The sequence below is a fragment of the Schistocerca cancellata genome, chromosome 10, assembly GCF_023864275.1.
Source record: "Schistocerca cancellata isolate TAMUIC-IGC-003103 chromosome 10, iqSchCanc2.1, whole genome shotgun sequence".
NCBI classification, from domain to species: domain Eukaryota; kingdom Metazoa; phylum Arthropoda; class Insecta; order Orthoptera; family Acrididae; genus Schistocerca; species Schistocerca cancellata.
The window spans coordinates 226,685,527-226,705,009 of record NC_064635.1 but is presented as its reverse complement, the minus strand read 5'-3'; the positions used below and the strand labels follow the sequence as shown (position 1 = coordinate 226,705,009).

General features: G+C 32.9%; 1 protein-coding gene across 1 annotated transcript in view; it reads left to right on the top strand.

Moving 5' to 3' along the window:
* The first annotated feature begins 17,179 nt into the window (after positions 1–17,179).
* LOC126106679 (uncharacterized) overlaps positions 17,180–19,483 on the top strand; it is a 99,197-nt gene continuing 96,893 nt past the window's right edge. The window contains exon 1 of the mRNA XM_049913047.1: positions 17,180–17,321. Within this exon, the coding sequence (XP_049769004.1) occupies positions 17,319–17,321 (3 nt within the window). The 5' untranslated portion in view covers positions 17,180–17,318. The remainder of the gene's footprint in view (positions 17,322–19,483) is intronic.

The following is a 19,483-nucleotide window of genomic DNA, read 5'->3' as shown; positions in this document are numbered from 1 at the left end:
TGACAAGAAGGGCATCTGTCCACCCTCTGACACTAACATCGCCAAATTCATAGTAACAAGGCCGACCCCACATTAAAGTGGGACAAAGGCCCAAAGAAAATGATGATGACCCCTCTTAATAACCCCTGAATGTTTGTACCATCATCACAGAATCATTCTGTAATGATAAATCTGCATTCAGTCGTAAGTTTTTAGTCATCTACAGTGAGTCTTGTGGGTGGGGTGAGGGAGTGGGCTTGAACGATGGTGTGGTAGACCATAATTCTTGTTTCTCGCCTCCACAGGGGGATGACCGTCCACTGTAAAAGAAATTAAGTCGTTGGCAGAAAGATACAAACATAGAGCATTTTGCTGGAATTATTTGGCATCTAATGTGTCTGTGTTCTGTCTGGGGTGCAGAGGTGTTGATGCTATTCACCCATTATTGTCACAGGCAGAAATAAAGCTTGGACAATAATTTATGTAGTGATAGTTTGGTATTATGAATCAGCAGCATATGTATAGTCTCAGCAAGTACTGCAACTAGAATGAAGTTTCAAGGAGTACAACTGTTTACCCGCTATGCCATCACACAGTGGCATTACAGTTCGATAACCCTCATCTGAATATTGTGTTAGCCTGGAGGTGTCGTTCATATGGAAACGTCTGGGGCTAAATCAATAACACTCTCCACAGACTGCATAGAATCCCAGCACCATGCTCAGAACGGTGAATCTGTTGTTATTTCGGGTTCTCTCTGTCTTAAGCATACTTCAAGTTGAAAAACTCTTCAACATAGACGCTTCTTACTTTTCTTGACAAAGCAGCACAAGTGTTAATAATGTAATCATTATAAGTAAGCGATTTTTGTCGTTCTTTCAGTATTTATAGACTGAGTGACAGTTTTACTTCAGAATGACTTATTCTAGACATTACTGTCAGCGTTCTGTGTTCCTCTTTCCACATTCTGGCGATAAATGCTACGCCTTTCATGTTAGCTGGTTTGATTGTCACCACTCGTTTTCGAGTTTCCATGTACTGTAGACTTGTTTGATTTGGTACTTTATTATTAATACCTTATGAAGTTTCGCTTTCAATGTTCACATTTTGCAATCACTGCTGTGTTGGTATCTATTCATTTGTGTTCCCCTGTTTTTGGGATAGTGCCAACCATAGTATCTTAAGAAAAATATTTTCGAAGTATATAACAATCAAACGACTTGTTGAGAGTATAACCACTGGAATGCTCCAAAAATGTGAATCCTGTCTCGTGAATGAATTTTTCAGTATTCAGTGCATTTAAAACATAAAAATATAAATAATCTTTAGAGTTATTAACTTATTGTGTTTAATTTGCAGTTGGTGCACTGAAGTATTATTAGAAATTTTTGAGAACATTTCTTGTGGAGAAACAGTGGTCTGGCTGTAAGTACGTTAAAAATGGTTTAAACACATTCTTGACAAGAATAAAATATTTGTCTACAATAGTTACCACTTCCAGTCAGAATGTGACCACATCAGTCTGTTTAGACCATGATGGCCAGTGGTAGTGGTGAACAGAGCAAATATTATGACACCACAACTATCACTGTAGTTGACATTCACAGACTCGTAACACCTGATCCTTTCACTGCCATTGCCTACCATCATGCTATAAATGATCCAAAGGAGGCCACATCCTAATCAACATCGGTAACCATTGTAAATAAATATTTTGTTGGGTCAAGACAGTTTTTAACATATTTTAAGGTAAGTATTATTAGTAACTGCACTCTAGTGCTTGTTACAGAAAGAGGAATAAAACTGAGTGACATATATTACTGAGCCTGTTCAAGGCTTACATCATCTGATATTCTTCCTGCTGGTAGTATAATTGAATCTCGACAGCAACACAGAATAAGTTTGGCAACTCTACAACCAATGAGCTAGTTTCTGGATGCCACAGAATTATCCCGTTTAATTCACTTGATTTTACGTGTCATTTCAGTTGAATAATTTTTGTGATTTTTCTCTTAAGGTGAGCTTTAAAGTTATCAGTTTATAGATTTGAGACCAGGAAAGTCGTTCCATCTGGAAACTCAGCTAATCCCCTCTTTCACATTGCAATTTGTGTGTCCTAGCCACCACTGGGGCTATAAATGAGAAACAAACATGGTATCTCTTAACTAGCTCTCAGGTAACATGGTCGTCTGTCAAACGAAGGCTGTGTTAGCTTGCGATTCCAGTTTGTCTGGGAGCCATATTTTTAGCATTTCTGTTAGAGAGCTTCAAGCAGCCACATCGAAAAATCTCTAAGTAAATCTTAAAAAAGGTTCTCCATCAACTATATTCACGCTACTTCCAGTACCTCACAGTCTGAGGGCGAAAGAAGTATGATACTGCTCAACTGATAATGTCTCTTTCCACATGGCAAGACTTTTTTTTGTGGATTCACTACTTTATTTAAGAAACGCCGCCTTTCATACTACAGATACTTGAATGTGACATAGGACACTGATACTTGAATATGACACAGGACAGCAAGTAAACATGGGCTATTTCAAAGTCCAAAGAAAGTTATATCTTACTATCATGCTGATAAAGGCACAGTAAATTGTATTTCTTTTGTATCAGTAGACTGCATATTTTAATAGTGTTTTCCATTAGTTTATTTACTCAACAGTAAACACCAGTGAGAAATTAATAATCAACAATAGATTCTCTCACATTATCTAAACCATGTGACAATATTCAGTTGCATAATGATTCCATGGCTGTTAAACTCACTTGATTTGACATAAAGATGACATGAAACTAGGTTTGAACTGCATTTTCATCTGGAAACGAATTTTTTTGAGGGTTGACCGATAGGAAGTGGGAAAGGTAAACATTTGAGGGCATACGGTCAGAAGAATAAATACATGATAGAACAGTTCCCAAACAAACTTCTGGATAGTTGTGTTTGTGAAATCAGGAGAGTGCATTATCATGTAGTAGCAACAAGCAATGCAGTTTTTCCTACACTGTGACCAAAAAGTGGCAACAAATATCAGCTGTGATGAACACACCACTAGAGAGAAGTTCATAGCATACAATGCCCTGTTTGAGCCTCCAGTTGCTCAATACTATGTTCATACTGTCTTTTGCCCAAATATATGACTTTTGTTAGAGTCCAGCCAGTACTTTCTTCTTAAGAGGTGAACATAAAGACATCACAACTCGTCACCAGCGCTAATATTGCATGGAAATGCTCAATGAGAGACCCGATGATGTTTGAGCAAAAAGGAATACACTCAACCCCATCGATTGTTCCTTTGAATAAGAGCATGGATTACACTTACTCCCAAATTCTGAAGCTTGTCTGTTGAATGCAAAAGTCGCATGACGCTTAAATGGTCACAGTATATCACACATGATACTTCCTGAGTCTACCTAAATGTGCAAAAACCTTCAAGACAGAATGAACTTTCTTGGAACAAGAGTAGATAATAAATGTATGTTCTGGGACACTAGTACAATTTTACGAAAATAACAATTTGCTATCACAATTTGCTATTTGGGGAGCAAAATAACTGATGATGGTCGAAGTAGAGAGGATATAAAATGTAGACTGGCAATGGCAAGGAAAGCGTTTCTGAAGAAGAGAAATTTGTTAACATTGAGTATTGATTTAAGTGTCAGGAAGTCGTTTCAGAAGCCATGTATGGAAGTGAAACATGGACGATAAATACTTTAGACAAGAAGAGAATAGAAGTTTTTGAAATGTGGTGCTAAAGAAGAATGCTGAAGATTAGATGGGTAGATCACATAACTAATGAGGAGGTATTGAATAGTATTGGGGGGAAGAGGAGTTTGTGGCACAATTTGACCAGGAGAAGGGATCGGTTGGTAGGACATGTTCTGAGGCATCAAGGGATCACCAATTTAGTACTGGAGGGCAGTGTGGAGGGTAAAAATCGTAGAGGGAAACCAAGAGATGAATACACTAAGCAGATTCAGAAGGATGTAGGCTGCAGTAGGTACTGGGAGATGAAGAAGCTTGCACAGGATAGAGTTGCATGGAGAGCTGCATCAAACCAGTCTCAGGACTAAAGACCACAACAAAAACAACAACACTCACAATATTTGCTATTTTCATGAAATTGCCCTAATTTGCCAGAACATACATTTATTATCTACTATCCCTTCTACCTAATAATAATATAATATAATAACATTTATAATAAAAAATTATGTGCTTTACATACGTTTCCCAATGGTGAATGTAATGTAATTAAATATAATAAATTAAATATATTAAAGAATTAACTATTGTTTTCAAAAAAAAGAATTCTTTTACAACATTTTCTTAGTCACAAGAATTCTCCAATTTTTTAAATTTGTGAAAAACGTGTTATTTAAAATTATTTTCAAGAACAATCTATAAAAAAGCTCTTTTTACAACTTTTTCTTATCCCCAAAAATGGTCTTTTTTTTACTTTTGTGAAAAATTTCTTTTTTAAAAATATATTAATGAATAAGTATAAAAAATTATTCACTTCCTGCTTTAGCAGCTATAAGATTATTATGAGTTGTTGTTTTACATTGTGAATGTAAGTAAATAAATAAAAATATATTAGCTAAACAAACACATTTTTTAAAAAATGTTTTAATATAGGATAGAAACTTACGTTTCATTAAACTAATAAAAAATTTTCTAAATAAATGGAGACTATAATCAAGAAACTAAATGATGTTAGTGTCTCAAAAGAGATTAAAAAAAATAACTGAACTAGAGACAAATATTTTATATAATGTTACAGACTACGAATATTTAAATACTAGATACAGAGAAAAAAATTGTATGGAGCTTAATAATCATTTTAAAGTTATTTTACCATATAGATATTACAAATTAATTGATCCTTATGAAATTGAATTAATTAAACTATATAATAAACTAATTGTTTAAAAATTAATTGATTGTTAAACTAAATAATAAACTATTTCCCTTTTTCATTAATTATATATTAAATCATAATCCTTGTTCATCTATTAAATAATTATAATTTTACTAAAGAATAATGTTTTTTACAAATCTAAAAATTTTTTATTAGAAATAGAAGAGTAAAATGGAAATTACTCTGCTGCTCAACTACAACAATTCAGTGTCGCAAGACTTGGTGAGTTTTCTAAAATAAATAATTTATGAGGGTATTCAAATTTATGTAAAGCTGATTGAATTAGATTATTATTAGTAATAGTTCAAATATTATTAGTACTCATCCAAATATTGTTGGAAAAAATACTAATATTACTCAAAATAATAATAAATAAGAAGTAAGCAGAAATAAAAAAATTATGTAACTGAAGTAAGTAAAAATTATAAAAATATTGTTAATCTTTAGTTACCTCATTAAGATAATATAAATATTGTTAAAAATGACAGTAGTGAAAATCTTTGGAAAAAGGTACAGTATTATGATTTTATGATGTTTTTCAAATTAAATAAGATAAACCATTAAAAGAATATTTCCATTTTCTTCAAACATATTTGTAAAAACAAGAGATAGAAAAACAATTAAAGATTACTTAGTTGAAAAAACATTTGAAAATAGATTACAAACAATAAATTTACAATATGTATAGATATACTTGATCCTAAACATTTCATAAATGCAGTAAAAACAAAAATCACATCACAGTGTAAAGATAAATTTTAATTTATTATGTGAATATATACTAAAAAATGGTGAAATAGATGAAAACGTTCAAGAATTTGGACAACACACACCAAACTATATTAGTTTAACCAAAAAGATTTTAATATAAAATTCAAATATGGTAAGAGACACATTTTATTAAAAAAATTCAAGCACAAGAATTGGGATGCACATTAAACAGAAATATTGGTTTACAACAGCAGTTAATGTTCCACTAAGAGGATCATCTTATATTGCATTGCCAGATAAAGTTAAAAATAAAAAGCTTGTATTAATGTAAAAAATAATGATTAAAAATGTTTTTATGGTCTATAAGAGCAGTTTTGTTTCTTGCAAATGTATATCCAGAAAGAATAACAAAATATAAAAATGTTGGTCTTGTTCTTGATAAAAGACTTGAAAATATTGAATTTGTTGATCATATTCAACAATAGAAAATATAATTAATGTATCAATTATTTGATGAAGAAGAAGAAAATTATCATGTGTGTCCATTAAAAATTACAAAATGTAAGAAAGAAAAACATGTAACTCTACTTTATTACAAGAAAGATAATAATTCAAATTATTGTTATATAAAAAATTTATCTAGACTTGTATCAAGAAAAATGACTAGGCATATAGAGGTAAAAATTAATTGTGATTTATGTTTATTACAATTTAATAGTAAATAAAATCTACAACCATACACCAAATTGTTTAACTAACAAACCAATGAAATTTGAAGTGTCAAAGGAAGGAGAAATGGTTTATTTTAAAAATTATCAATTTAAACAAAAAGTTCCACTTGTGACTTATGCTCATTTTGAAAGATAACTTTAAAAAATAGGTAATTGTGAACCAAACCCAGAATCACCATATACAATGAAATATCAAAAACATGAACCAAGTGGATTTTGTTATTAAATTTAATATATATATATGGAAATTATAAAGATCCTGTTGTTTATGGAAGACCAAATTGTCATAAAAAATTTACAGAATGTAAGAAGATTAATAAATTGGAAGGCTGCATTCTGAAATTGAAGAAATGAAAAAAGTTACATTTGATGAATACAAAATATATAATAAATCTACAGTTTGTACACTATGTAAATGTTATTATACAAGAATTAATAAAAACGTTCATCATCATCATGATCATCATACTGGAAAATATATTGCTACATTATGTAATAATTGGAATTAAAAACTAAAACAACCTGATTTTGGGCCTATTTACATAATTTATTTGGTTATGTTTCAAATCGTTTTTTAAAAGAACTTGGTTATCATGATTAAGAAATAGAACTAATACCAAAAAATGAAAATAAAAATATTAGTTTTGCTAAAAATACAAAACTTTAAAAATGAGATTTGTTGAAACATTTAGATTTACGGCTTCTTCATTTGATAAACTTTCATCACATTTAAAGAAAAATCAAATAAAATATATTGAAAAGTATTTAATTTAGTAATTAGAAAAGGTATTCATCCACATGATTATATGGATTCTTGGAATAAATTTGAAGAAACGCAAATACCAACAAGATAAATTTTATACTAAATTAATTACTGTTATATAACTGATGCAGACTATGAACATGCAAAAGTATTTTGGGAACACTTCAGTTAAAAAATCTGGATAACATCATGATTTATATCTTAAAACATATGTATTACTGTTAAGCAATTATTTTGAAAATTTTAGAAAAACATGTATAAATACATATAAGCTAGATCCTTCTTGGTATTTTACAGCACCAGGTTTATCTTGGGATGCAGTGGTAAAAATTACTGATCAAAAACTTGAACTATTCCATGATTATGGAATAAGAGGTGTAATATCATAATGTTGTAAAAGATATGTAAAAGCAATTAAAAATATTTTAAAAAGTTTAAAAATAAAGAAATATCAATATATATAATGTATCATGATGCAAATAATTTATATGGTTATGCTATGAACCAATATTTACCATATGATGGATTTCAGTGGGAAGAACCAAATAATTATAATTGTAAAAAGATGAATGTAATTCCAAATAATTCTGAAAATGGTTGAAGTAGGTTTAGAATATCCAAAAGAATTAAATAATTTATATAAAGATTAAAATTTATTCCAGGTACAAATGGAAGTAAATTAACAACTACTTTAGATAACAACCATAATTATGTAGTACATTATATAAATCTTAAAAAATATTTATCTTGGCGAATGAAACATACAAAAATACGTAAAGTTTTAAAATTTAAACATTCTGATTGGTTAAAAAAGTATATACAACTAAATACACAGTGAAGCACTAAAGCCACAAATGAATTTGAAAAATATTTCTATAAATTAATGAATAATTCTGGCATTTGGCAAAGCAATGGTAAATATAAACAACGACAAGATATAAAATTAGTTTCAATAGTAAAATATGTGATAAACTTGTAGCTAAACCAAACATTAAATATAAAATTATATTTAATGAAAATCTAGCTGCTATTCTTATGAAAAAAAACTAAAATAATATTTAATAAACCTATTTATGTTGAATTAAGTATGCTTGATTTACATGAAGAATTAATGTATGTTTTCCATTATAGATTTATGAAACCTAAATATGCAGAAAATATTGAGTTATATTATCAAGATACAGATAGTTATATGTATAATATTAAAACTGAAGATTTCTATGAATATATGAAAACGATGATGGATTACTTTGATGCAAGTGATTATCCAACAGATAATATATATGGTATTCCACAAGTAAACAAGAAAGTTGTTGGTAAAATGAAAGATGAATGTAATAGTAATAGTAATGGGAGAATTTTGTTGTTTAAGAGATGTATGCTTATAATGTTGGTGACAAAATAGAAAAGAAAACTAAAGGAATCGAAAAATCTGTTGTTAAAAACAAAATACGTTTAGAAGATTATAAAGATCGTTGGTTTAAGAATATTGAACAATACAGAAAATTTAATTTAATTAAAATTTTAAAACCTGAGCCACATGTAGCACCTGAAGAAGGCAACGAGTTAAGTGGCTGAAATATTGTGCCAGAGTGACACAAACATCCAGCTGTAGACCCGATTATTCCACATGTTAAGATCTCGCCGGGAAAGCCTGATGAGCTACAATAAATATGATAATCTGTGAAGTATGATTTTCCATTTATTTAGATAAAAAATTATTAAATTCTAAATTATTTCACGAAATACAATTATATTTACATCTACCGGAACAGTTTTAACAGTATCTTTCAATGTTACAGTTATAAAATTTCATTTGTGTACCATTACTGATTAATTATTATTATTTATTTGATATAGCTTATCAGCCACACTTAATTAATATAAAAATCATCAATGTTTAAATTTCTCTTTATATTTTTACCAACTACAATTATCCATTTAAGTATGAAACCACATCCAAAATTGTAAATATTTTATTCACCACCTGTTATAAAAGTATTATTTGTTTATCATACACTTTATCTTTCACATTGCTTCACTCATTTATGTATGAAAGTAAATCTGTTTTTGAGAAATAAACTGAAAAAGCTTTTCTGCTTCCTTTTTTGAAAAGAAATTTTTGAAAGTGTTGTAGTTATCTTGTTGATTCCATTAATTTTTTCATTAAATTGTGTATTGTTGACACAGTTATAAAATTGTGTTAGAATGCTTGTGTATTCAGGTTTTCTAACATATTCCTTTTCTACATATTGTTCAGTAACAGCATCCTTTGCATCAATTGGATCATTTACATTAACAAGTCTTCCATTTTTAAAACCAATATTGCATTTAGCTATTTTAAAAATAGCATAAAGATATTTAATTACATTAGTTATCTTTGGAACTATTAATGATTGTAATTATTTAACTCTACTTTCAATATTTTCTAAATTTACTGTATATGTATTAAGTATCTTATATCCAAAAATGTCGATTTATTAAATCTAAAATTTCATTAAAATTATAATTATCACAAAGAAATTTGAAAACAAATAGACACAAATGACGACATATTACTACATTAAAATTTTATATTCATTCTGTATTGTAGTATAATTCATTTTTCCTAAATAATTAACTACTTTTTTTGGTATATTACCATCTAGTGAATCAAAAACAAATTTTAACATTATTTTTATAATAACAAATCCAATATGTAGCAGGGTTATCTGCAGCGGAGTGCAGAGTGAAAATGTCATTCTGGAAACATCCCCCAGGCTGTGGCTAAGCCATGTCTCTGCAATATCCTTTATTTCAGGAGTGCCAGTTCTGCATGTTTCGCAGGAGAGCTTCTGTAAAGTTTGGAAGGTAGGACACGAGATACTGGCAGAAGTAGAGCTGTGAGGACCGGGCGTGAGTCGTGCTTCGGTAGCTCAGATGGTAGAGCACTTGCCTGTGAAAGGCAAAGGTCCCGAGTTCGAGTCTCGGTCGTGCACACAGTTTTAATCTGCCAGGAAGTATCGAAAAATTAATCGATAATAATGTAACTAAATTATTTGACATTGTAACAATAAACAAAGGAAATAATATTTTATCTAGAAATGAACATCCCTTTATTTCATCAACAGTTTCATTAGATTTAACTTCATCTGTTACTGACAAAATAAGTTTAGAAGGACATATTCTTAATACAGAACAAATAAATAGTAAAACAAGTAAACTACTTTATCCATTAACATTACTTGGTGGATTTTTAAATATTATAAAGAAATTATGTTTGAATGAGACTTAACTGTAATTTTTACATGTAGTTCATCTTCTGGAGATCTAATTCTACGTTGGTCTGATACAAATGATGCTGGAATTGAAATGAAAGATAAATTACCTAAAGAAGGAAATTCGTGCACCTGTTGTTAAAAATGAACCAAATTATGAACTTGAACAACATGAAAATATTTTAAAAAATCCTAAAATTCCTATTTATTTTTATGAACTTCAAACAAAAGAAGTTGCTGGTTTATCTGGTAGAAACAGTTTTGAACTAGATATACCAAATTACTATAACTCTATAGAATTTGATATGCCATATTTTGTATTTGTTGCATTTCAGACAAATCGTAAAAATAATCAATTTGTTGATTGATCATTATTTGATCATGTTAAACTACAAAATATATATTTAAAAAATGGTAGAAATGAACTTTTTCCTCACGAAATGTGTAATATTAATCCACCAAATAATTTTCTTGAAGCATATGATGTATTTCTTGATTTTATAAGAATTGCTTGACTAAAATTGGATATTGATATTAGTCCATTTAGTTTTATAAATTATTATTCAATTTATGTAATCAATATGACATGTTGAAAGAATGTTGTAAGTACATAAAAAACAACTATGTAGCTTTTTGCAACTTTTAATGATAAAATTCCAAATGATACACTTGCTTATGTATTTATGATGGTAAAAATAATCTTACATATGACAAAGGATACTTACTCAAAACTTTTAGTTATTAATATTTACTTCTATATAAATGAATGAAAAACTTAAAACATTTTAAAAAATTTTAACTTCATGTTTATATACATTTCTGAACATTTTAATAAAGATATAAAAAATAAAAACTGAAAATTTTTATATAACTTAATTTTGTTAACTAATTCATTTTAATTATTTACTTTTGTTAACTAATATATTTTGATTAATTACTTACATCCCAATGTGGTTTTTAAAATAATGTACTTTTTTGACTAATTCATTTTATTTATTTTCTTATTGTTGTCCATTTTTTGCTGTCCAATTAATTTTTAATATAATTTACTTTTGTAACTAATACATTTTAATTAATTTACTTACATTCATAAAAATTGTTTTCAAAAAGTAGCTGAAACTAGGTAGATGAAAGGAAAGTAAAGTACTTTTCTTACGTTTCTGAATGTGGTAGAACTGTAAATAAGTCTTCCTTCAAAAAACATTTACAAACAACAACTCATAATAACCTTATGGCTACTAAAGTAGGAAGTAAATAGATACTTATTCTTTAAGATAATTTTAAAACACACGTTTTTCACAAAAGTCAAAAATAGGACAATTCTTGCGACTAAGAAAAAGTTTATAAAAATTCTTTTTTAACAATTGTTTTGAAAATAATAGTTAAATCTCTACGATATTTAATTTGTTATATTTAATTACATTACATTCACCTATGGAAAATGTATGTAAAGTAAGTATTTTTACTATAATTATTATTGTATTATATTATATTATTCCCTGGAATTGAATATGGAGTTTGCCCACCCTTAGCCTTAATGACAGCTTCCACTCTCGCAGGCATACGTTCAATCAGGTGCTAGAAGGTTTCTTGGGGAATGGTAGACCATTCTCCACGGAGTTCTGCACTGAGGACAGGTATCGATGTCGGTCGGCATTCCAAAACATCCCAAAGGTGTTCTATAGGATTCAGGTCAGAACTCTGTGCAGACCAGTCTATTACAGGGATGTTACTGTCGTGTAACCACTCCTCCACAGGCCGTGCATTATGAACAGGTGCTCAATTCGTGTTGGAAGATGCAATCGCCATCCCCAAATTGCTCTTCAACAGTGAGAAACAAGAAGCTGCATAAAAAATCAATGTAAGCCTGTGCTGTGATAGTGCCACGCAAAACAACAAGGGGTGCAAGCCCCCTCCATGAAACACAACCACACCATAACACCATCTCCTCCGAATTTAACTGTTGGCACTACACACGGTGGCAGATGACGTTCACCGGGCATTTGCCATAGCCACACCCTGACATTGGATTGCTACATTGTGTACCGTGATTCGTCACTCCCCACAACGTTTTTCCACTGTTCAGTCGTCCACCAAGCGAGGCATCGTTTGGCATTTACAAATGTGATGTGTGGCTTATGAGCAGCCATTCGACCATGAAATCCAAGTTTTCTCACTGTCATAGTACTAGCAGTTGATCCTGATGCAGTTTGGAATTCCTGTGTGATGGTCCAGATGATATCTGCGTTTTACACCTTATGACCCTCTTCAACTGTCGGTCATCTCTGTCAGCACGCGTTTGTGCTGTATGTGTCCCTTCACGTTTCCACTTCATCATCACATCGGAAACAATGGACCTAGGGATGTGTAGGAGTGTGGAAATTTTGTGTACAGACGTAAGACTGAAGTGACACCCGATCACCTGTCCACATTCGTAGTCCGTGAGTTCTGCAGAGCACCCCATTCTGCTCTCCCACGATTTCTAATGACTACTGAGGTCACTGATATGGAGTAACTGGCAGTAGGTGGCAGCGCAATATGAACAACGTATGTTTTTGGGGGTATCCTGATACTTTTAATCACATAGTGTAGCTCCCTTTGCTGGATGTTTGCCAGAGAATTCAGATTTTCTCCGTGATCATGATGAGAAGGACCCCACTGGCCCAATACCTGGTTACTTTTTGTTGATGGTTGGTTACTCCATGGGGTAAAGTTGCTTTGTTCCCACAAAACATGATTGCTTAAAATGATTTTGTCTGGTGTTTCTACTAGTAGTTTAGGAACTGGTACTGTAAATTCTTCAAACATCAAGTTTGCTGTCATACACTCCCCCGTCCCTCACCACGTTACCACTTGCTCCAACTCAAACACAAAGAAGTAAATTTTGTTAAAAGAGTTGTCTCTTCTGCTAATTTCGCCAGAATAAGATTCACCTCTCTGCCTGCATTATTGTTACTAACATCTTCACAGTCATCCTAACAAGGGGTTATTACAGGCATAATCACCTGCACCAGCTGAACCCTCGGTATTTTTTTGAGGTTAGGGACCAGTACAGCGGAGTTACTACTTTTGGAGGCTGTTCCAATTAATGTAGCTAGTGGATCTACCAAGGAGTATATAATTTTGGATCCAAGTTTTTCAGTGGGAGTAGATTTTGATTTTTCTGTGCTGTACTTGTGAATACAGTATCTGGAGGTGGCACTTTTGACTGTAGCCATTATTACTGGCCCTCACAGACTTCCTTTGGAAATTTTGAACCATTTTAAGTCTTTTCTATGATTTTGCAATGACGGACTTATCTATGATTTTGCGATGACAGACTTATCTGTGGTGTAGCCCAAGGCTTAGTTTGCATGTGAGTTGGCAACGGCAATCAGTGCCTCATGAAAAATAAAGGTATGAAAGCAAAGGACATTCATGCCGATTTCCAGAATACACTGGGGGACTCTTCTCCTTCATATTCAGCTGCTGCTAAGGGGACAAATGAATTTAAGTTTGGTCGGAACAGCTCAGATGATGGGCCATGCAGTGGTCGGCCAAGATGTGTCACTACTCCAGAAATCATTGCAAAAGTGCACAAAATGGTCAGGAAGGATCGCCAATTGAAAGTGAGTGGGATTGCTTACATTTGCCAAATGTCATCTGACAGGCTATATCACATTTAACTGAAGAATTAGAAATGAAAAAAATATCTGCAATAGGAGTGCAGCGACTCTTCATGCTGGATCAAAAATCCATGAGAATGGACATATCAGAACAATGTTTGGCCCAATTTAGGAGAAACGAACAAAACTTTTGTACTGGTTTGTGACCACAGATGAAACTTGGGTGCGCTAATATTCCCCAGAGACAAAACAACAGTCGAAGCAATGGAAACATTCTTATTCTCCGCCACCAAAGAAAGCAAAGACCAATTCCTTCTATGGGAAAGGTCATGGCAACAGTGTTCTGGGATGCGAAGGGGATTCTATTTGTAGTTTTTCTCCCCACTGGGCAAACAATTACTGGAGAATACTATGCTAACCTCCTGGACGAATTGCAACAAAAAATACGCGAAAAAGGCCAGGTTTAGCAAAGAAGGAAGTCATCTTTCATCAAGACAATGCGCGCCTGCACACATGTGCCGTCCCCATGGCAAAATTACACGAACTAAGGTATGAATTGTTGCAACACCCGCCTTATTCACCTGATATGGCTCCGTTAGAGTTCCATCTCTTCACAAAATTGAAATTTTTTCTTGGTGGATGAAGATTCACTCCAAATGAAGAATTGATAGCTGGAGTTGACAACTATTTTGCGGGCCTGGAGGAAACTCATTTTCGAGATGAGATCAAGGCACTGGAACATAGTTAGACCAAGTGCATTAATCTCAAAGGGAACTAATTGAAACATTAAAAAAGGTTCAGTGATGTTAAGTACTTTTTTCTATTACATTCCGAGAACTTTACAAACCACCCTCGTAGTAGGAAACAACGAAGGCGACTGTAGCTGTGAGATGGGAGACACTGACAGTTGTAGTGCCACAAAGAGGTAATAACAATGAGCAGGGCGGAATGAGTGAGTGAGGTTGGCCAGTTCGGACTGAATGGGCACAAGAGATTTACTGCGAAGGACTAGTGGATGTGAAAGAGAGCAGCTTGTACGAATGAGAGGTGAGTTGAATGTTAAACAGAGTGTGATATGTTTGCACGCCAATATTTTCGCAAAAAAATTTTTTAAAAGTGCTGAGGAAGGTAAAGAGAGGCACCTGGTGCCCCAGTTTTGAGTCAGTCTTTTAATAAAGAGTAGCATATTCGCCTTTTTTGTGCTCCGATAAGAGCATTTCTCTACTGGGAGACAAATTCGTAGCTTCTTGTTACCCCCCAAAAATGCAGTGTATAAAGCCAATCAGTTATGTCCCGTGCAAGAGCTTCGTACAAACCGCACAATATAATTTCCGGTAACTCTTTGTCATTGGCGCGACATTATTGTTAACTTCAGTCAGTTTTGCTTCTCAGTTTGCATCATCACATTTTACGAATTTGATCAAGTATGCCTTGTTCACAGCACAATATGATGAACAGTGGCAACCAGCATATCTTACTCCATCCTAATTCTGTCTAAATAAACTAGTCTAGTAATTACTGTGAAGTGCCAGAATGCATTAATTTTTCTTTCAGCAGATGTGCCTTGAGTAAGGAAAATGTTTGTTTTCGTCAACCAATACACGCTTCTCATTTTTGTGACGACTACAGGAAATAAACGAGGAACTGTTTCATTGTTAATAAAATACACATTGTTCAAAAATTATCATAAGATCTGTGCTACAGTAACGTTTTAAAAAATATTTCATGTCAACATAATACACTGCCTCGATTTCGTTTCTTGTACCAGTCATTTATGTAACAATTACATATGCTACAGTTTTCAAAAAATTAACGATTTGACACATTTCTGGTACAGTTTAGGTACTTGAAGTTCGCGTGAGTGTACTTTCGGCTTCGCTCTATTTAAGCGGCGCTACGTTCTCTCTTGTAACTTGTTATTCGCCAGATCACGCGCTAGGAGGGAAGGGATGCGCTGACGATAGACATTTATACTCTGTGGTGCAAACCGCTGTTATAAGCGAGTCTTCGTGCGACAAAACTGAAGTTTTTTAATGCTTGCATTGAACCTTGGCAGCTAAAATTTTGACAATACATTTTGTGATAAATTACAGAGTAGATTTCGACATGTCGGAGGAGGAGGAGATTAGTGTTTAACGTCCCGTCGACAACGAGGTCATTAGAGACGGAGCGCAAGCTCGGGTGAGCGAAGGATGGGGAAGGAAATCCGCCGTGCCCTTTCAAAAGGAACCATCCCGGCGTTTGCCTGAAGCGCTTTAGGGAAATCACGGGAAGCCTAAATCAGGATGGCCGGAGACGGCCTCCCAAATGCGAGTCCAGTGTGCTAACCACTGCGCCACCTCTCTCGGTTTCGACATGTCGGATTGGACCAGTCCTTTTTTCGACAAAGCTATAAACATATAACAACAGGAACGTTGGATATAACCGCTAACGATGACGGAATCTATTAATATGTTAACTGTGATCGCGGAAAGTTGGAGCTGGAGGAAAACAGTAACGAGCTATGCAGTTTCCGACCTGGTAATGTCTTCTGTCATGAAGTCAGGTCAGATATTAAGTCTGTAGGTGGGCTAAGTTTGGCTCTTTACCGCGAACAAGCAGAGCGTGTGCTCGTCTTTTTGTTAGTTTAGCTGTTTTGATTTACTGCTATACACATGCTGCTATAGAATGATTTTAACAATATTACGGGAAAATATGGAAAATGATTTTAAACAACGTAACACAAGGGATAGAGCAGAAGTGCTGAACCTGCCGGTAACACCCGTCTGTTTTGACTCACATCATCTCCAAACACTTACGATAAAGTCCCAACAAAGATCAAATCAAGTACACAGTCAATCGATAAATTCTTTTAATAAACTCCTCATTTCGTTAGCTTTGTGGGAGCATGCTAGCTAATTCCTTTCCTAGGAAAAGATCATTTAATATTTTTTGCAGATCAGACGTTGTTTTTTAAATCATTTCAAATCGAATTTTGTCTCTCACTCACATCGACATATCTTTTTCATCGATGATCCAGGACCTGCCAGTCATGTCACCAAAGCTTCATTTTATTACAAAACCTTAATAAAACGTTTTATCACTGAAAAAATGCTGTATAATAACTGTGTATCAACACAATACTTATTTCTTAAAATTGCGCAATTGGCGGCACATTATAGCAATGCTTCATCACTGCAGCAAATAGCCTAAATATCTCTGACAATACGCCTTTGGCAACCCTATCGTGCAGTTCGACTAAACGTCAAGTTTTGTTTACAAACAATGTGCCAGATGCTGGCGTTAAGAAATTTACGAATAGAATATTTAAAGAAGTATTCCTGATTTCCATTTCAAAACACGTCGCTGTGAATATGGTGAGTATATGATAACTGTTGACTGAGCGGTGTACAATCTTTATCGTTGGAAGTGACATTTTTTAGCAAACTCAAAACAAATTTGTCTCTAAAGTTAAGTTAGTAGGATAATCAATGCGTAACGTGCAACATGAAATTAAATCATAATGAGAGTTAGTTCGCACGAGAACACCATTTTAAATATAATATGTGGTGTTTTCATATGAATTCGGTTTAACATCAGTAGTCTTTTAAGGATTGTTATATTATTCCGTGCATTCGGAATTATTTATTAATTAGCTGATTACCCGGTTGCGTATTTGTCATATTTCATATAAGATCTGAAATGAAATGAAATCAGCCTTCGTGCAAAAATAAACTTAGAATATTGGATTTAGAGAAATGTTCTATACGAGTTCTAAAGCGGGCTACAGATCACACTTTTTTCTTCCTTTCTGCTTTCTCCTCCTCCTCCTTCTTCTTCTTCTTCTTCCTCCTTTTTTCCACATTAGGTGGCGTCACCAACAAAAAACAAAACTGTGAACATGTGCACCGAAAGGTAGCGTGACAGCAGCCGTTAACATTACCTCACCAGCCAAATTCAACGACGCTTATTGAACATGCCACTTGACACGGAATATTTACATGTTGGGACATCCATAGGAAGCGTGTCAGTGGCTCCTATATACCCATATCCACCGTGAATGGAATTTTACTTAGTTATTTCTTGTAGAATAGAAATAAATATGCGCAAAATTTGAGCTAATAAATAAATCCTGGTTTTACGGGGCTTTCAGTGGAGAGCTACAAGATTTATGGGATTTACATTAGTTTTGGAAAAACAAGAAGGCTGCTTAAAGTGGAATCTGGTGCTGAATGTATATAAATATACGTATGAGATACATACACAACTTTTTTGCTCAACACAGTTTTAACAGTTCAGTTTTATTAAGTTTCTACATATTTTGATTCAAAATTGGTAAATATTAACACCACCTATTTTTTTTATTTCTGGTTATTAAGAGAGCGCAGGTGTTTTTCTACTGAAAATGTTTTTTTTTTTTTTTTTCATTTTGGAGATGCTATGGGTAAGGTTCAAATTATGAGCTTCAAAATACTTCTGTCAAGCATTCATTAATCTTCTGATTTACAGCTCTTACAAAAATTTTATTGTTGTTACACTTAACAGCCCATGTAAGACACTTCCAATCTAACTGATCTTACTCAAAGAAAGCTAAAAACCATAGTTTTTATGTTATCAGAAAAGACTTGTGAAGCCACAGCATGGTACTGACCAACATTTTGTAGCAGCTGTCAACATTTACTAATCTCAGTATGAAGAAACACATTTTTTTATTTCAACTCACTTTAGGTCATCATAACAAAAAGAATATCATCATTACTGATTATTATAATTTTACTGAAAAAGGTATGAGGCTTAAAGCCATCAGATCCTGCAATCCGACCACAAATTTCACTTTATACCTGATTAATCTTGCTCTTTATGTAGGCTTTTGAATCTTATTTTGAGGCTTTCTGACAATTTTAGAAGAGAATGGCCAAGATTTGGGAAAGTACAGTTGATTCTTTCTGCTGTTTCCATTTGTTTATCACCATCTTAAACCTTTCAGGAGGATAACAGAGCAACAGGTTTATTGTGACTTCATTCTGACATATTGATCATGATTTTTGTTTTATTTATTAGTGCAGCTGCTCTTGTTTTATCAAAAGCAAATAAGCCAATTTGATGACCTTTTTTTTTCCCTCTCTTCTTCATTTTTTGCAAGGGCCCAAACTGAGCAAGAAATAAGGCTTAATATTAGAAGCAGATCTTTGAATCTGTTTCATTGTCATAACCAGGATGTGATGTGGTATCAACAATCTTTGTTGATCAGGTTGGAATCTAGTTAGTGATACACCAGTTTCTTAAGCGATAAGAAAGGCCTGATTGTACTCTGAATTTTCCAAACAACCAGTTGTGTGAGATGATTATGTCAGTGCTCACATCTTGATTCATTTGTGTACACACCATAATTTTAAACACCCTTTGATACAACACCTTATGTTTACCTTCTAAACAAGAAAGTTGTACTTGTTTAGGCTCAACAACTAAACTGGCAAAGAAGAACTCAAAAGTTGATAATTTATTATTATAATTAGAAAAAAACCTATTTGTACAAATG